Here is a 20,410-nt window from a genome sequence, read left to right as displayed (position 1 = left end):
GGGGAGGTAGAGGAGAGAAGATTTATTGTAGGGAGAAAGGAGAAGAGTAAGTAGGGGGTGGAGTCATCGAGCGAAAAAGGGAAGGTAAGGTGGAGAGCAGAGAAGCAATAAAATGGAAAAGGGAGATAAGAGCAGAGGGGGTGAGGAGGAACTCGGAGGAGGACAGGGAGGAAGGATTTGGAGGGTAGGAAAAAAATGCAGAAAAACGGAATGAAAGAGAAACGGGGAGAAGAAAAATGATGGTGTGAAAAAAAGAGGGTAAAGAGGAGATAGAAGAGAGAGGGGAAAAGGGGGAGGCGAGGGGACGTTAGAGCTATCCTGATCACATGACCAACACACTGCAGCAGAGCAGGCTGTAGACACACACACACACACACTTCACAGAATCACACACACGATTTAACAGCACCGAACGGGAGACAATAAACAAAGGAGTGCGAGAATGCACACACACGCGCACACACACACACACACACGCACGCGCGCACACACACGCGCGCACACACAGGCGATTGCTACGCGGGAAGCAGCGTTCAACACAGCTGTCAAACCTGATCTGATTTACTGCTCAAAAGTTACAGATACAGGCCAGTGGGGCGGACACACACACACACACACACACACACACACACACACAGAGGACACACACTTCTGCATACAGTAAACTGGTAACCACACTTAGGGTTGGGTTATTCCGGAAAAAGATGTGTTGTCAGACTACGTCAGAAATCAAAAGTGTTTAGCTCTGAACGGCGACTCTGGAAGGCGAAGTGACAAGCCGGCTGTCGCAGAGAGGAGGGATTCAATATGGGGATACCAGAGCACTATTTTAGACAGTTCACATGAACAGATTTGGACAAGCCAAGTCATACTGTCAGCATTCATCACGTCCGAGACTTGATGTCAACGCTCATATAAGTTGATCTGTACACGATTTACTTCGCCCCAGGAGCGGAGGTTAGTGTGTTGTCAATGCTGAGATCACAGCAGAACAGCAGATCGTTTTTAGTAGTGCCATTGTCCCCGTGTTTTATTTAGAAAAACTAAATAGACTCTAAATCAGTGTTTTATTTTGGACACTTTTTTTTTAATACAGTGCAATTCTTCTGGTCTTTTTTTTCACCCCATGTGTTGTCTCAAATCGCTCACATCTGCCTTGCCCTCACCAAAAGTGATGCTCACCGCTGTTAGCTAGCTAGCAACTATCTTTCCTGCTACCACATCATTACAGCCTGCTCAATCAGCCCTATGGTGGCTTCTTTTAAACTCAGGTATAGTGGTATTGTAATTATGTATTACAAAGAAAGATGTGCTCTTTGCTCACCACGAGGTGTGGTGCAGAGCCTTGAAAAGCCAGTGATGTTTCCGTTTCTATTGTAACCTCCTCTGCTAGCTTGCGATGCTACATACAGCTGTTATCTGATTGGGTGCGCATTGAAAGGTCAGCTTTAGTTGGGTCAAAGTTAAAATAACATTAACTTTGTGCATATGTGAATGCAAATTAAGAGGTGTGCAACGTTCCACACTCAACTTTTCCGATTGTTATGAGAGCTCTTAACGGTACTTATACTGCATTTTGCCATTGGTCACCATTGGGAATCACTTATGCACTCAAAACAACAAATGTAAGTACAGAAGTATGTGACTTGAGACACAGCACAAGTGTATGAGAGGCCGTCTAGCTCACAACTCATACTTGGTCTTACAAACAATGTCAGAATCTCACATGAACACCACCAGACTCTTTCACACACAGTAACATACCGTCTTTAACGTACTGTCATTCCTTCCTTCATTTACTATCATACATAAATAACTATTCTCTCTCACACACAAAAACAAAATCTCTTAAACGCACCATCACAAACAACTATAATCTAATAGAACATTATAATAGTGTATGTGAAAGAGGATAGTATTATGTGTGTAATCGGTAAACAATGTAAGACAGAATAATAACCTATGTAAGAGGGAATAGTATTTCATGTTAATAACAATAGTCATATATATATAAAACAGAATGGCAGTGAATGAAAGGCCGAATAATAGCTTATAAGTTATAAGAGGTAATAATAGTTCATGTGAATGACTATATACAGTAGGCAGGGGTGCACATAACTGGTACGCAGGTACGCATGCGCGGCAACAATCCGAAATGCGTACCGTGTAGAGCCGATGAACGGGAGTCAGAGGCAGTGCATTCAGAATGGATTTCCACACTTTATTATTATTAATCCAGACAACGTGAGTACATGAGCTGCTCTGTGTAATCAGCTAGCATGAATGAACTCTCACCCCGGTACCCTCACTAATGGGTCCGGGTTGCAACACACTCACTATAAGCCACACTGAATTATGTCCCGTAACTGTCACCACAACCGTCTCTTGTGTCACAAAGCGCATTTGCGTACCGAGGTACTTGTGAAGCTTTTCCAGAAGGCGGTTAGATCACCGGACGACAGAGTCGGTCTCCATGTGCACAGACAGGCTGCTGTTAACGTCGGTCTGTACAAAGGAATTGTGCCAAAACTATGCCAACCGGCTGCGGAGGGAGACTCCCCCCCTTCACTGGAGAACTGCGCTAATACAGCTGATCACAGCGGTCACACGCTGTGGTCACGGAGTACTCCACTAGCACCCCCCCCCCCCTTGGCTCTACGTTTTTTGTTTGACGGACACCGCCCACAATGGCAGTAGACTACTACTAATTTTCCCTATGCAACCTGAAGAAAAAGGGTCAAGTCCGTCAGAAAGCAATGACTGTAAGTGTAAGCCTAACACTGGCTGTAAGGATTAGTAACATGTATTGTGTTTATGTGATAACATTTGGAGATGTTTAAACTGCGTTAAAATGCGTTAGCATTTGCGCTAGCGCTAGCATACACGCTAGCATACACGCTAGCGTTAGCCATACTAGCCTGTATACATGCTTATTGCACTGCTAGCATTAGCTATATTTACCTTGTTTACACTTAGCAGTCCTATGTGTTAATCTGTGTATGTTACACTTGCATGTATGAGATCCTTAAGTGCCTTGTATCTTCTTTTTTTATAGTTTCACTCCGTTTGAATGTCAGTGGACTGCAAATAATTCAATAAAGGAGCATGGCTGCTCATTCCCTGGCTCTCAAAAGACTTTGGCTGGCTGTTTAATCTATGTTCACACTGAGAGCAGGACAACATAGAGAGAACAGTACACCTATTGTGTAAGTATATACAAGCAGGTCACACAGTATGATAACAAATAGATATTTGTTAGATCAAATGTGATCTATACTTATGTAACAAGACATGAAACTATAAGTGTTAATTAAGTCTAAAAATTAGGTACTACTGTCTTATTGGGCCCATGTGTACAAGATACGAAACATTTTCAACCGTGCAACAAAATATAAATAGTCCTACAAATATTTTTATTTTATTTCCTTCTTATTTTTGTCTAAGCTCAAGGGAGCCAGCAGACCGCGGGTTGCCGACCCCTGGTCTAACCCTATCGTCTATTCCTTGACCTCTGTGTGAAACATCACAGGGTTAAGGGATAGTGGATAGGAGAATTCAAAAGGACTTAGGAGAAGAGACTGCGGTGCTTTGAGAATCCGACTGCACTTTCACTATCCGACGTGTTTATGAGGTCATACATGTGCGTCTGCTGCTGTGGGGGAACTATGGAAACTACAGTTTTCTATACAGCGGACTACAACATGGATGTTCAATAAGAAGGAGGGACTACTGTGAACTCATCTAGAGACTCTGCACCATGCTCTGATGCTGCTGCTTTATGCTTTATGGGGCAGCATTTTCTCCTCTCCTTTCGGTAAGGGAGGTCCAGTGGTTCCTAAGCTAAAGGAGGTTATAAAGGAAGTTTCCTATCATGTAGAGAATTGGAACGGCACTTATCATGGCTGCCACTGAGGGACTTCCGGGTCATTTCACTCCGTTAGGAAGGTTCCTAAGCTAAATGGACTATTCGACCGCAGCCCAGCATTCTCACACACACACACACACACACACACACACACACACACACACACACACACACACACACACACACACACACACACACACACACACACACACACACACACACACACACACACACACACACACACACACACACACACACACACACACACACACACACACACTACTATACCCTCATACATACTACAATTCCTCTCTCACATACACTATCATTCTTTCTCACACACATAGTTTTCCATCTTGCATACAGAGTATTATATTGTAGTATGATGTTGTCTGTAAGTGGGAGTAATAGTGTTTCTAAGAAAGTACAGTTTGGTATGTAAGTCAGTTTGATTGATGGCCCAGACAAAAGTGTGTAAAAGTGTTTAGCTATATGTATAAAAGAGTTGAATGGTGTATGTGTGAGATTCTGATATTGTGTGTAAGACCAAGTATGCGTTGTGAGCTAGACGGCCTCTCAAACAAGTGTGCACGATATGAAGAACATAAGTGATAACATTGCACATCACAAGAAGGATTTTACTTGGGATACAGTATATACATTTAATAAAGTTGCTCGTTTCTGTCTTGTTGCTGCTTTTATAGTATTGCTAAAATACAACATAATTTGCTTGTTGAATTTAATTAAATAAAAGGATATTATTTGCACCATTCTTTTATTGAACAAATGTAATATTGCACTCGAACAAAAAAAAGATAGTGACATTGTAAAGTGCCGGTTTCCAATGAGCCTCTATTTCCACTCACTTAAGAAAAGTCCTTAAGTGCAATTTTTTAGTTTTTTTTATTTCTGTATCACGCAAATTAACATTGGAAAGAAGATTTAAAAAATACTTTGCAGCAGTAATGGGTGAAATTACATTAACAAAAAAAAAGTGTGGCAATTTATAAAGAGGTGCAGAACCAAAATGAAGGAAAACATGATATGCAACAATGCATGTGTAACTGAGTGCACGCACGCACGCGCACACACACACACACTGATTACATATCACTTTGCTGTCAAACACTGTGGTGACAATCCAATCTTAAGGCTAAAAGTAAATCCTGTAAAGGCACACGCTGCAACTCCATAACAAACAGCTGACACACACACACACACACACACACACACATACATTGGTGTATCCGTGCAGATGATGCACGTGTGAATTAAAACAGCAGAGATGTGATGACCCGGATCAATGTCTCGACAGGCACAACATACAGTGTATCTATAACGACCCAATCCTGGATTATCTGGACCTGGTGGCACAGCCCTCCGACTGTGAGGGGGAGATGGATTTGTAGAGATAAAGTAATACCCTTCTTTTGCAGCTTTTCGTAAATTAAAATCTATTTTAGTGTACTCCTCTCTGGGAAGAACGAGGACATCATCAAGTTATTTACAGCTTCAAAACCTATTAGATGCACCCTTCTCCCATCAATCCAGCGCTTCAGATCTGACCTCTCGCCATCAGTTTGATGAGAAAGTGAGAAGCTTGGACAGCTTTATACTTTATTTTGTTAAGGCCACTCCAGTGATTAACTTCAGGTTTTGGGAAGCAGAAAAGTAAAAAAAGAAAAAAATACAAATCCTTTCTCCACCAAGGCCAACAGAAGACCAAGTGTTCCATAGTGATGTCCCTCCTCTGTAGGGAACTTTGGGATGTAATGGGGGGACTGAAGGAAGGACATGGCCTGACAGTTCTGCAATCCAGATACCAACCTGCGCACTAGGCAGCGAAGTCCAGCTATAAAATCTATAAAATGATAATTTTGTAAAAATGTTTGACAATGTATAGACTAGACAAGAAATGAATTAATGTAAAAACACATCACCTTTTACAAGGTTTGATACTCTCACCTGAGGGTGACAGCGGTGAACAATGTGCACAGATGTGCTTTGTCACAAGCAGAGCTGAGGTTTGTAGCAATGAAGTTGACGTGAATTAACTCAATTATTGTTTAAAATGATTGTGTTGCTCGGCCTTTACATTTGGATACGTGACATTTACCTCTGGTACTTTAACGGCTGCTTTTCCTTTTGAAAAGCTTCACAAGCTCTGCTCTTTCACATCCACACGCAACATCCAGGCATGATCTCAGTTCTGACCAATCACTCACCTGCCCTGTTGATCTCAATGATCTCCTCCTGTGCCAATGGGCAGTCTCCAGTTCCCATCATGCTGCCGGATCCCACCATGCCCGGCCCGATCACATTTCCCATCAGCCTGTGCGGCGAGGCGGTTGCCATGGCAAGGGCATCTGGCTTGCAGTAGTTGGGGCTGCCGGGCTGGGGCGCTCGAGGGATGTGTTTGTTCCTCTTCTTGGGGAGCTTCTGCTTGGCCATGGCCAGGGAGTAGTACATGCCGAAGTTGTTGACGATGACAGGCACAGGCATGGCGATGGTCAGCACACCGGCCAAGGCGCAGAGGGCCCCCACCAGCATTCCAGACCAGGTCTCAGGGTACATGTCCCCGTAGCCCAGCGTGGTCATGGTCACCACAGCCCACCAGAACCCGATGGGGATGTTCTTGAAGGCGGTGTGGGCCGCTGCCGTCGGATCGGCTGGATCGGCGCCAATTCTTTCGGCATAGTAGATCATGGTTGCAAAGATGAGGACGCCCAGCGCCAGGAAGATAATTAGCAGCAGGAACTCGTTGGTGCTCGCCCGCAGAGTGTGGCCCAGAACCCGCAAACCAACAAAGTGGCGGGTCAGCTTGAAGATACGCAGGATACGGACAAAGCGCACCACGCGCAGGAAGCTCAGCACGTCTTTGGCTGTTTTGGAAGAGAGGCCGCTCAGCGCCACCTCCAGGTAGAAGGGCACGATGGCCACAAAGTCAATGATGTTAAGGGCGCTGCGGAAGAACTCCGCCTTGTCGGGGCAGAAGACCACCCGCGCCATTACCTCAAGGGTGAACCACATGACGCAGATGCCCTCCACGTATGTCAGCCAGCCATCTGTGACGACCTCATACACGATCTGCAGGGTAGAAGAGAAGACAACGGATCAGATCATTTATAATGTCGTTAAAAGGTTTGCATAATCCTAACCATCTAACACAACAGAAGCCTCTGAATGAATCAGACAGCAACAATTACAATTCGTGTCCCTATTCAAACTCTGGACACAAAATCTTTACGAAATAATGTCAAAAAATACTTTCATTTCATTTCATGGTATGATAACTTCAGTACTGGGTTCATTAAAGAGACCCGTCATGTTGTTCTATAGGCTGCTGCACACTTGGTTAACTGCGACACCAAACTCACCGTCCTCATCACCAGTACCTTCTAATCACCAAGTTACGTCTCATTGGGCGATATCCTAATAACAACTTGCAAACTGACAGAATGTCAGTTATGATCAGAAGCTCAAGAAAACAACCGAGTCGCACTGCGATCTGAGCTGCGACATGTGTTACTACTTTTAGAAGGCTGCTTTGTTTCCATGGATATGTCTTTATTTTTTATTTATTGCTTGCCTCTCTACCTTATATGTTACTCATCTAATTTTGTTTGGCCTTTGTCTGCATTGTCCCTCCGCTGTAACATTGTACATGTCCCTGCTGTGGGACAAATGAAGGACTTCTGATTGGAGAGGACACCAAGGTGTGTGTGCTTCAACCTTGAAGTTAGGATGCTGGATCACCGGACATGTAGGATTTGTTGGGACCAGAATGTGGCCTCTTCTTCATTTTTGTTATCATTCAATTCGTATTCTGAGTCTCGTGATTCGGCCCGCTTTAAAGAACTGCAGGTCTAGAACGCTGCAGTGTCCCTTTTGTGGTGGCTTTAATATATCTAACTGAAACCTCTGCGTACCTCCTCTGTTGTCACGTTGCCAACTGTGACGTTCTCTGTTTTGTTGTAGATGGTGTTGAAGACTTCGTGGGTCTCCAGGCAGAAGGTGGAGATGGAGAGGAGGATGAAGAAGAGCGAGCCAAACGCCACATACTGCAGAGGGAAGAAAAACAGAGGGGGGGAGGGGGGAATTTTAGAATTTGCACATCATAAATCGCCTCCTTTTATTCAGGCTTAACCAACAGGACCCTGCCATCTGCATACGGACCTTCTTACAAGCAGTGTTAGCCTTTGTCAATAGAACCGCGGTGTTCCTGTGATTGCTGGTGCTTGGGGGGAGGGGGTTTGGGCCATTGCAGTATGTGGGACGCAGTTGCTATGCCTACAGGCTGCAGATAGGGGGCTCCAATAACACGCTGAGGAGAGTGAAGGAATGCTGCTAATTCAGTGCAAATGTCCTGACTGCTGCAATCCCATTGATAACAGCCCCGTCAGAGGGGGAGGCAGAGGGGGAGGCAGAGGGGGAGGCATGGGGGGGGAGGGAGGTAAGGATGATGAATGGAGAGTGTAAAAGTAATGAGGTACACCGAGTATACGTGTGTGTGTGTGTGTGTGTGTGTGTGTGTGTGTGTGTGTGTGTGTGCGCGTGTGTGTGTAGGTTTGAAAGAGACAGTAAAAGAAAAATAGAATGTAAAGAGAAAAGGAGTGTATACATAAACAGGAGGAATACGGAGACGTATGCATTATGAGAAATGTCTATCACAATGTGGGTTTCTCTCCGCACATAATCAATGATCCTTTATTTGCCTATACACACACACACACACACACACACACACACACACACACACACACACACACACACACACACACACACACACACGCACACACACTCCATCAACCTTGCATCTTGACAACTTCTTCATATATTTGATGCAGTGTATTATCAGTTATTTTCAGTACTGTGCACACGCTGGGAAATGAGATTTCCCTTTCTCTGCAGCTTCCCCCTGCCCCCCTACTGCTGGTTGCCCTCTCTCCGTTTCTCCCCCCACCTTCCTACAGTATGCCTCTCTTCCCCCTGTTCTATGCAGTGGATGTGTCGGGTCCTCTCTCTGTATGCGGAGTACCAGTCGTCTTTCTAAAAGCTGGGATGGATGTTAATGTTAACTCACATATAAAGGCTCGTTTTCTTAACCTTCATTCGAACCTGCTCTGTTCATAATGCCCGTGATAGCTGACGTCCTGCCTGCAGATGCTTAAGCTGCCCAGATACTGACCACATCAATGTTTCACTGTCATTACATATTCAGCTTCTTCTGGAAAGCAGAGTTGCATATTCATAAAAAATGCAGTAGATCAAAGTCCTGACATATTGTGTCCTCATAAAGTTGAAATGTCTGTCAGGTCCTAGTGAGACTCCAGCCGACACAGGGCAACGTTAGCATTCATGTGGAGTGTGTGTCCATCTTATAAGAACATTCCAATAATCCCTTCCCTCCTGGCACTGTTTCTGATCCACAAACACAAATAGCGTTTTGTGAATAGTAATGTTCAAAAGCTGACCTCTGACTGTGTGACACACAGTGACTACATGAACGAGCTGGAAGACCCTCTTCAGAGTCGAGGGGAGACGCAATAGATAATTTATAATGTCCTGACTTGACTTACATTGCACACTTATGTTTTCATAATGAAATATTGATTTATTAAGTGCAGCTTTAACCGTAAAAGGTATTATATTTGGAGGCAATGACATTAAAGATACTGTAATATAGGCACTCATACTGTCATACAAATGTAAACTTCTAATGAAACTGCTTTTCATTTGTTAATGCTATAACAGGTATGCAGCTCCAAATGTGAAATGCCAATCTTTAGCTAGTTCCTTTTGTTTGTCTTCATTAGACAAAAGTGCAGCTGTGAGATTCTGTGAGATATTAGTTGAAGGGAAGACAAACAACTGAAACCCAAACAGGCGAAGAAGCAGCCCAACTGCTGGTTCTCATTAGGAGAGGCAGGTCCCCCCGACCCTGACCCTGACCCTAACCCTGACCCTACCCCCAGCCCAACTGCTGGTTCTCATTAGGAGAGGCAGGTCCCCCCGACCCTGACCCTGACCCTAACCCTGACTCTGACCCTAACCCTGACCCTACCCCCAGCCCAACTGCTGGTTCTCCTTAGGAGAGGCAGGTCCCCCTGACCCTAACCCTGACCCTAACCCCAGCCCAACTGCTGGTTCTCCTTAGGAGAGGCAGGTCCCCCTGACCCTAACCCTGACCCTAACCCTGACCCTAACCCCAGCCCAACTGCTGGTTCTCCTTAGGAGAGGCAGGTCCCCCTGACCCTAACCCTGACTCTGACCCTAACCCTGACCCTAACCCCAGCCCAACTGCTGGTTCTCCTTAGGAGAGGCAGGTCCCCCTGACCCTAACCCTGACCCTAACCCCAGCCCAACTGCTGGTTCTCCTTAGGAGAGGCAGGTCCCCCTGACCCTAACCCTGACCCTAACCCCAGCCCAACTGCTGGTTCTCCTTAGGAGAGGCAGGTCCCCCTGACCCTAACCCTGACCCTAACCCTGACCCTAACCCCAGCCCAACTGCTGGTTCTCATTAGGAGAGGCAGGTCCCCCTGACCCTGACCCTAACCCTAACCCTGACTCTGACCCTAACCCTGACCCTACCCCCAGCCCAACTGCTGGTTCTCCTTAGGAGAGGCAGGTCCCCCTGACCCTAACCCCAGCCCAACTGCTGGTTCTCCTTAGGAGAGGCAGGTCCCCCTAACCCTAACCCTGACCCTAACCTTAACCCTGACTCTGACCCTAACCCTGACCCTACCCCTGACCCTAACCTTAACCCTGACCCTACCCCTGACCCTAACCTTAACCCTGACCCTACCCCTGACCCTAACTAGCCAATGTGATCTCCATTAACAACAAAGTGTACCACAAACACCTTTTAAGGGCTACAAAGCACGACATGACGGAAGCTGTGTTTTTGTCTCTTCAGAAACAGGCCTGATTACTACAACCTGGACTCTGCTTACAGCGTGTGATGCTGCATCCCTGTGTCCTCCAAACATTGTTCTTCCTTCGGAGGGAATTGAGCTGTTCTGCCGGTAGCTGTACATACCTCCAATTCCCAATAACAGCAACAGTCGAGGCACTCAGTGAACTGTACTACAGCTTCAGTGACCATCAGACAGCCAGACGCATATCTTCCCCTGCTGGGGGTTTAACCATAATGACCTGGAGTCAGTGTTACAAAAACTTCTTTTGAAAATGTTTCCAACGAGGGGAAATAACACACTGGATCTTGTTAACCCAAACAAAAAGGAGGAGTCAAGACTGCCACCTTCTTCTGACGTTTATATACCCAGCATGAGACCTGAAAAACACGGGACCGGTAGAGAAACAAAACGTTTTAAATATTGACAATGTTTACGCCTGCCCTTCTCTGACTTAACTTGTTTTCCAAGTTTAAAAGTCCAATTATATTTGACTATTTTGTATTCCACCCAAATAACTCAACCATAAGTCGTACTACTCTATACTGTAAGCACCATAGATTGTAGGGGGGAGTGTTGACTGATCTGGATGAATACAGTTGTGTGTTGTCTGCTGGGAAATGTCACAGCATGTTGTTAAATAATTTGGCCAACTGGGAACATGTACCGTGAGAATTGACCCGATTAATTGGACATTTTGTCATAGCAGGAAAAGCGTGGATGTCACTAATAACATTAGTGATGGCTCAGTTTCTTCCGTGATATCATTAACTAGCCGTAGTCCAGCAACCACGATTTAAAACCAGTCAGGTATATGCACGTGAAAGTGCGTGTGTGTGTGTGTGTGTGTGTGTGTGTGTGTGTGTGTGTGTGTGTGTGTGTGTGTGCGTATGTTTCAGGTCATAAATGAAGACAGACTGATGAAGTCTCCCTCTAATCCTCAGTGAAGACATCAAGTCCCACAGCTTATTATCATGGTCTAATTTAACACTGCTATCTAGAGCTGCCCTGGATACACAAAAACACACACACACACACACATTCATTCTCCAGCATTTTGGAGGGTTATTATAATGGAAGGATACAGATAATAAACATCCCCTTGTTTAATTTCAATGTTTTTACTACTCTTCCTTTGACTGGATGCTGTAAAGAAATGTAAGATCTCATTCCCTGTTTAGTCTCTAAAAGTAACATTACATTTACGTACATGTGAAATACAATTAAATGTTGGTAATATTTGAGATTTTTGATTCAAGGTTCATGTTTTTTGTGGTTAGTTTTGTTCTCAATTTGCAATTATGCAAGCACATTATAGAACTATACACGATATACATAGCGGTGGCAGCGCATGCTAATGCAACGACCAGAAGCTCCCATGAACGCCGTACATTTGTGTCTAAACCATTTTCTATTCTTCCCTCTTTGTCGTTCTTTACTGGAGCAACTGTGTTGGAGAAGGTACCGTGGTGACTGGATTAAGAGCAGCTGACTTTGAGAGGATCACCGCTCATCTTCCAACCAGCCAGCCAGTGAAACAACCTTTGGGCCAAACACCACGGAACACCCCAGGGGGCGAGGGAAGAGAGCTAAGCTACCAAGCCAAGACCTTTAAGGCTGTTCCACTACCGCTCCTAGTGGAGGTCCGGTCCCAGGGAAATAAGACTCAGGCATCTCGGATCAAGTTGCCCTTGATGAGCCAGCTGCAGGACTTGGTGCATACCTCAAACGTCAAAGTTGAGGGACAATGTTTCTCTGATGTATTCATGTTAAAGATGTTTGTGTAATGTTCTGTTGGACATAATGGACTGTGAATGTTTTGAAGTCAGAACAATCCTAAAAATGCTTTCACACTAGATAGAAAACTGACCCTGGTGGAATGAAATGGACCAGATCTGAGCAATCCGATTAGAATGTTTTCTTTCAACGTACAGCATGCAGGTTTAACGGACATGCGACAGAGAGGTTTGTCTTGGTCCTGTCAGGTGACGGTCTGCATGTGGCATCCGTCAGTGGGACACACCTCCTACCGGCCACACTCTGCACACATGTAGACCAATAACTATATTTTACAACCAAAGTAACAAACGTGTGTATCTAAAGTTATATTCCTGTGGAACCAAACAACATTTTAGATTCTTATGGTCAGCATTTTGTCAACAATGGTCATTCAATATATTTGTAATGTATATATTTAGTAAGTACATCTTCTCCTGGACTGGATTCACACATGAAGGATTGAAAGGAAAGTATAATCCAGTTGTACTGTTTGTAATGTTATTTAATTGATATGAGGCTCACAGTTTACTGCACAGCCGTCTCAAAGCTGGATTGAGCCAATTATCTAGTAAGCAAATGATAAGCTAACTAACTTCTACCGCTGCTGCCTCGTATAGATTTGTATTGTGAAGCAATCACAGGAACATTTGTCGCCATGGTTGACAACAATCGTTTGTAATCATTGAACACGTGTTTTCTCAGTGGATCAGTGTGAAATATGTCACACACACAGTGAGATGTAAGGTGACTGCACACTGTGTCCTGCTGCCTCTCCACCCTGTCTGGAGCGTACACTCAGATTGAGTCTGCTATAGAGTGGTGCAGGAATGCAGTATTTTGAAGGCCGACACGGAAGTTAGCATCGCTAAGAGCGCCCTCGCCAAAAAGGAATGACATTTTTCTAATGGATTTTGGAATATTGCAGAAATTAAGATCTCTGGCTAACGTGCTTTTATAAAACGTACACATTGTGTACGGCAGGAAAATCTCCTAACGTTGGGCTTCAAACCAATTACAGCGCAGTTGCATGACTTCAGGTCACCACCGCTAGGCTAAAGGCGGCTAATGTTGGCCTGTTGACGTTTAGTAGACTCGTTTAGTCCCTTTTAGCAACCGCTAACAAGCAGACATTCAACAGTGGGCTATTTACTGACATATTTTATATTGTAGACTGAACTGTTAAAATCTCTAACCCACAGACCTTATTTCAGTCTTCTAACCAAAAACTAATTCAATAAAACTTTGACTTGAAGACTAGGGAACCCAGAAGGGCTAGCATGCTAACTCATTCCTGCACCTATACTCTCTCATTATCAATCATCAATACATGATGAATAAAGCATTAATAAAACAACATGAGCTGGCTGCACTGTAAACTGGTTCATGCACTCGTCTTCTCAAGACTAGACTATTGCAATGCACTCCTCTCCGGTCTCCCAGCCAAATCCATCAACCGCCTGCAACTTGTCCAGAACAGCACAGCCAGAGTTCTCACCGGTACAAAAAGGTCCGCACACATAACCCCCATACTTGCACAACTACCCTGGCTCCCAGTCCACTACAGGATCCAGTTCAAGGTTCTGCTCCTCACTTACAAAGCCCTGAATGGACAAAGCCCAAAATACCTCTGTGACCTCATCCATACCCAGACATCTACCCGCTCTCTCCGCTCCAGCCACGCTCCTCTTCTTTACATCCCCCACACACGTCTCCGAACAATGGGAGACCGAGCCTTCTGCTCATTCGCCCCGCGCCTCTGGAACTCCCTCCCAGATCAGCTGAGATCTGCCCCTTCCACCGAGGTCTTCAAAACCGGCCTTAAGACCCTCTTCTTTCGGCAGGCCTTCCAATAAACTTTGAGCATGGTACACCTGGAGTACTGCCATTTTTATCGCTATCTCCGACTTTTATTTTTGTACTCTATTTTATATTTTATTTTTTGATTTCTTATTATTATTACAATTATTTGTTTAATCTCTCAAAGTGTATCAGTATCCCTTGTTGTGAAGCACTTCGAGATTTGTCTTGGCAGATGAGAAGCGCTATATAAATTAAATATATTATTATTAAATTATTAAACACCAGCTGTTGTGTTTTATGATTGACAAAGCAGCTGCTTACAGTATTCGATGTTACCATGGCAGCAACAGGTGTCGCCAAAACAACCATCTAACTTTAATGTCCTAATATTAGTTATTTATAATGTTGATGATTAAGCTTGAATTCATAGATATTATAATGTATGTATCATTTTAAATTAACTTAAGAATGACACTTTTGGTTGAACCTACAAGCTTTCTTTGGCTCCTGTCAGTCGTTCAGAATGACCTCAATCTCTTCCCTTAGCTCCTCCCCAGGATGCTCTCTTTCTTTAGCTTTCTCTCTTCATCTTCTGCTCCTCTCCATCCGGTTTTTTTTCTCCTCTATTTCTGTCACCCTTTTTATACCTTTCTCTTTCAATGTGTTCTCCCTTTCCTGTCGTCTCCTGGTCTTTAGATCTCTCCTGATTCAATCCTTCCTGTTGTGTCCGTCTCTATCCTTTCTGTCTTTTACAGCTTTGTTTATTTAACATGGAAGTGATTGCTAGTCATGACAAACCCAGACAATAACTCAACAACATGTCGTGCTGTCTTCAGGTGTCCTTTGAGCCTCTTTTAGTATTTGGTTTGGTTTTGCTTCACTCGGCTGTTTCCATCTTAACCAAGTACCTGTTTTCAGCAGTAAAGCTGCCTTGCACTAAACAGCGGACAGACTAAGTAGCAACTAGCTGCTGAACACGGTGGAATATTTACAACTAGTATTTCCCCAGGAGTTGGTGGAGAACAACTGGAAAGTCGGACATTCACGAGGAGAACAAAAACCCGAAAATGTGCTACTGTCGCTCCATCTTTGCCGATATAAGATGAGATGTGTTTCTGTCATTCATAAAAATTAAACTCCTTTTTTACTTTCAGAACATAGTGACATCACTATGCAACACTCACGCTTCTTTGGCTAGCGCTGCAACACATTGTGCTTGATACACTAGGGGGCAGGACATTTCCAACACCTCTCTTAGAGGTTGACCAATCACAACAGAACCAGCCAGCTAACCAATCAGAGTAGACTGGGCTCTGAAGCACAACATATAAACCTGGACATTAGCATAATATGTCCTCTTCAACATTACATACAGTAAAATACTTAGCAACAAGAACACAGTAATTCCTGTTGAGTCAACTGTTTTCATATCGAGCCAAATCATAACGGAAGTAAACTCGACTACATTTGAAAGTTGACTCCATCGTTAGCTTAAAGGTAGCAGCTAATACGTTGCTAAGACCAAACTCAAGTTGAAGGTACCATCAGTGTTACCAACATGTACATCGATATGACTGATGCTAATGTTGCTGGAACATGTTTTATATCTCTATACATGTAGATGGGGATAATATGGGAATGTTTCTTGGAGCTTGCTAGATGTTTAAAAGGCACTTGCCTCTGGTGATAGTGCCAATGGTCTATCCGCTGTGATGCCCTCAAGTGGCCACAAGTCAATGAACACAGCTGTACTCCAAAACATTTGCTGAAAAATAACTATTCAACTATTAGCTAATCCCTTCAAATACAAGTCAGCACCGAACAAAACACACAAGCTTGTTTGAATGGTGTTAGTGGTCTGACACAGGTTTGCCTGTGTCAGCGAATTAGAAGGAGAGACAGAAAAGCATTATCTGGTGACTCAGAAAGTGCTCATTACCTAAGTACTACTTGGCTATAATTGTCAATACTGAGAGACAGGGAATAAAGAGCAAGAGTGCACGTCAGCAAGGGAGAGAGATGTAAAGAAACGGGAGGATTAGAGAGTAAGAATGTTTTATGGTAAAACAATTGCAAGAAGACGATGAGGCAAGAAAAAAAGTGCTCTCAGCTTGGGACGGAGGATCAAACGCTTCTAATTAGAGCCTTTAGCTGGCCGTGCTGCAATCCGTGCCCAGAGTCATCGCTGTGATCCGACACCGACCTATATGTCGGTGCAGAGGGAGGGAGAGAAAGACTACTGAGAGCACTACAGAAAGAGCAACCTGTAGGATGCTAGATGAAAGGGAAAACAGTGACATCGGATCGGTGGATATTAGGGGTGTAACGGTTCACAAACATTTCGGTTCGGTACGTACCTCGGTTTTTAGGTCACGGTTCGGTTCGGTACGTTTTCGGTACAGCAGAAATAATTATCACAAAACATGACATTTTTTTTATTATTATTATTAAACTGTGAATAATGTATTCAGTCAAATAAATACAAAATATACATTAAGGTGCAGCATTTCGATGAACTGAAATAATCTGTATTTGAACTTTACTGTACTAGTACTCACAAAACATAAACTATTAGTTTTGGGTTTTTAATTATTATTAAACTATGAATATTCACTCACTCAAATAAATATAAAATATAATAAAATAAACATTAAGGTGCAGCTTTTCGATGAACTGAAATAATCTGTATTTGAACTGTACTGTACTAGTACCTAAGCAGCCAGTTTGACATTATGACTTGCTTGTCATTGTATTTTCATGTTGTTTTAAAGAAAGATGTACTTGTCCACATTGCTTGCCGAAAGGGCAGATCTGCTGGCACTAGCAATGTCTCCTGCTGTGGAGAACACCCTCTCGCTAGGGACAGAGGTAGCAGATACAGCCAGGTAGCGCTTTGCTACCATGGCAACATAAGGATATTTGCCGTTTGTAATAGCTTTGGCTCGGTCTGAAGTTTTTGCGAGTGGTGGAGGCTTAAATGCTAGCGGGAGTTGGGTTTGCACTTCAGTCTTTTGGTACCGGTTATATTCACGTTCGGGTGATGCCTTTTCAAATGAGTGTGCAGGTTTGATGTATTGCCAGCCGCGTAACCAATGTTAGTTGAACAATACCGACAAACGGCTTTGGTTCGGTCCACCTGTCTTTGTCCGTCATCCTTGTACGTAACTGCGAAACCAAAATGTTCCCAAACCGGAGACTTCAATGATGCTGGAGGATTTTCGAGCTCAACTTTATCTGCGTTCGCCATTTCGCCAGTTCCTCAAATTACTGACTACATTTGAACGCATCCCTCTGACCAGCTCGTCCAATGAAATGACTTGCTCGCTCTATGACGCGTTGAACACAATGGGAGCAAATTACTCTGAATGCTGCGACGCAGCACCTGAGATTACTTCCAAAAAGTTGTTCACGTTCTCAATTTTTTACGTTTAACGTTATATTCGTTCGGTACACTTCGGTACACTTCGGTACACTTCGGTACCGAACCGAAGGGCCCGTACCGAATAATTTCGGTACGTGTACCGTTACACCCCTAGTGGATATACTCGGAGGTGATTATACCGTGAGTGTGAGAACTTGAAGAAGTCACAAATGGACACTGTCTTCTGCAAAATAGGAGAATAACTAATTGATGTCACATAGATGTTTTGTAAGAAAGCGTCAAAGCTTGTTCCAGTAAAGCAGGGGTCTCAAACTCAAGGCCCGGGGGCCGAATCTGGCCCGCGACTTCATTTTATGTGGCCCTGCAAGAGCTTGCAAAGAATATAATATGTTTATTATACGGTTACATGCTACTTTACAGAAGCAGGTTGCCCATAAACTACATGTCCCACAATGCATCTCGTTTTGTGACATGCGCACTGAAGAGACTTGCAATTATTTGCCCCAGACTTCTGCTTTCAGACGTAGTTATTATCCTATCCGATAATAATACAATTCAGAGGCAATAAAGTAATATAATACATTATTTTATATATATTATATATTTATATAGTTACAACCGGCCCTTTGAGTGCAACCTTTATGGGAATGTGGCCGGGATGAAATTGAGTTTGACCCCCCTGCAGTGAAGGAAGTCATCTACGACAGGACACTCATGTTGAAGGTCACTAGTGGCTGGAAGCTGGTGAGCTGCTGTTTCTTCTTAGAGACATCCAGGTCCCAAAATGAACACATTAAAAGTTTAGACAGTTGAAATAAAGACCGTTAGAATAAGGAGAACGCGTCAGTGGTTTCAGCAAAGCCCAAATCCTATGTTTACAAATCCCTAGTGGGGATGCTAGTTTAGATTATATCGTAGTGTGACGTTTTTAATAGAGCATCAAAGACGTGTCAACAAAAAGTCTGACTGTAGCACGGGAGGGTTTGTTTCCCGTTTTCATCTTACAATAAATGCTGTTTCTTTTGATCAGTGTCACGCTCTTTCCATGACCTTCAGCACGTCAGTATTTAGTGTTTAGTCCCTAACCCTAAAGGAGGAGTGTATTCTAAAACGAAAATTGCATATGCTTCATCTCACCTGTAATGCTGTGAATCAATCAAGCTGTTGGTGATATCGGAAGTAGAGGTGTCTGCCTTCTATCCAATATATTGGAACAAAATGGCGCTCAATAATGTCTCTGCAGAAACCTGACCAGGTTTCTCCAAATAACCCTCCACGCAGAAGGAAGCTGCATCCCCACAGCGAGCTAATGCTCCGTGGACGAGGACGCCATTAATGTTTACATCTACTCCATACGTCCTTTAGTTTAAGCATGCTTCCTTCTGCGTTGTAAAACTGTAGAATATGTTCCTTCATCAGGCGGCAAACAGGAAGCTCAGGGGATTATCTTAAGCAACTGGGTCATGAATGATCTGAGGAGGCATTGCTGTTCTGGCCCTCGAGGCATGATTAGCCGAGTGCCTTCTGGCTCTATTTGACTGGGGATAAGGCCAACATCTCAGGAACACTCAAACCTCACACCAACCTATGATAGAGCCTCTACAGGTAAGAGGGAAATGAGATGTTAAGTGTAAACTGTCCCTTAAACCAGTTCAATATTTTAACAAAACACATGTTCTTTGCCTAACTGTAATCAAGTCGTATCAGAACCAGAGAGAACTCAAGACGGTGCAACATCAGAACACAGTTTGTGATCTGTAACCGTTTCCGAAGACTCAGACTTATGATATCCTGCCTCTGATTGGCCCGATGAAAAACACTTCTTCTTGAGGTTTGTTTTAATATGTAGGTTCTGGACACCATGTGCACCTGACATACAAAGGACACTAACGCCAACTCGTTGTACACGTGTGTGCCGTGGTGTGTACACACGGTGAGTCCAATTCAATGTGACTGCAGCAAAGTGCGCTTTTAAAATGACCTCACATTCTCCCTCCTGTAGCAGTGACGCAGCATACAGGATGTCTTCTCTCACACTGCAGAAAAGACACACACACACACACACACACACACACACACACACACACACACACACACACACACACACACACACACACACACACGCTCAATGTCCCTTGTAAAGGTGAATTCACTACAAACAATCCTCCTGAAGATTTGCATACTGTTTACTCCACAGGAAGAGGATGCAGCAGTATGTTGGCTTGAATCTCTCCACACACACACACACACACACACACACACACACACACACACACACACACACACACACACACACACACACACACACACACACACACACACACACACACACACACACACACACACACACACACACACACACACACACACACACACACACACACACACACACACACACACACACACACACACACACACATATTGGTAGAGTGAGTTCTGCAGAGTCAGCAATAATCTAAGTGGACAGGCTGTGTGTGTGTGTGTGTGTGTGTGTGTGTGTGTGTGTGTGTGTGTGTGTGTGTGTGTGTGTGTGTGTGTGTGTGTGTGTGTGTGTGAGAGAGGCAGTGAGAGATGAAAGCAGTTGAGGTGCCTGTGTGCGCTCTCGTAGCTGTGTGTTGTTTCCGACAGTAGGCGGGGGGGCACTGCTTCAGTTCTCGCTGTGCTACAGTA

The 20,410-nt window shown here is 44.1% G+C and overlaps 1 protein-coding gene across 1 annotated transcript in view; it reads right to left on the bottom strand.

Annotated features, from left to right (window-relative positions):
* Positions 1-20,410, bottom strand: part of LOC117451061 (voltage-gated potassium channel KCNC1-like) — a 99,792-nt gene that overhangs the window by 30,528 nt on the left and 48,854 nt on the right. The window contains exons 6-7 of the mRNA XM_071204147.1: positions 7,795-7,926; positions 6,091-6,952 (exon numbers count right to left, since the gene is read on the bottom strand). Of these exons, the coding sequence (XP_071060248.1) occupies positions 6,091-6,952; positions 7,795-7,926 (994 nt within the window). The remainder of the gene's footprint in view (positions 1-6,090; positions 6,953-7,794; positions 7,927-20,410) is intronic.

Source organism: Pseudochaenichthys georgianus, chromosome 8, assembly GCF_902827115.2.
Source record: "Pseudochaenichthys georgianus chromosome 8, fPseGeo1.2, whole genome shotgun sequence".
NCBI classification, from domain to species: Eukaryota; Metazoa; Chordata; class Actinopteri; order Perciformes; family Channichthyidae; genus Pseudochaenichthys; species Pseudochaenichthys georgianus.
The sequence above is the reverse complement of the archived record's forward strand: the minus strand, read 5'-3'. Positions and strand labels throughout refer to the sequence as shown.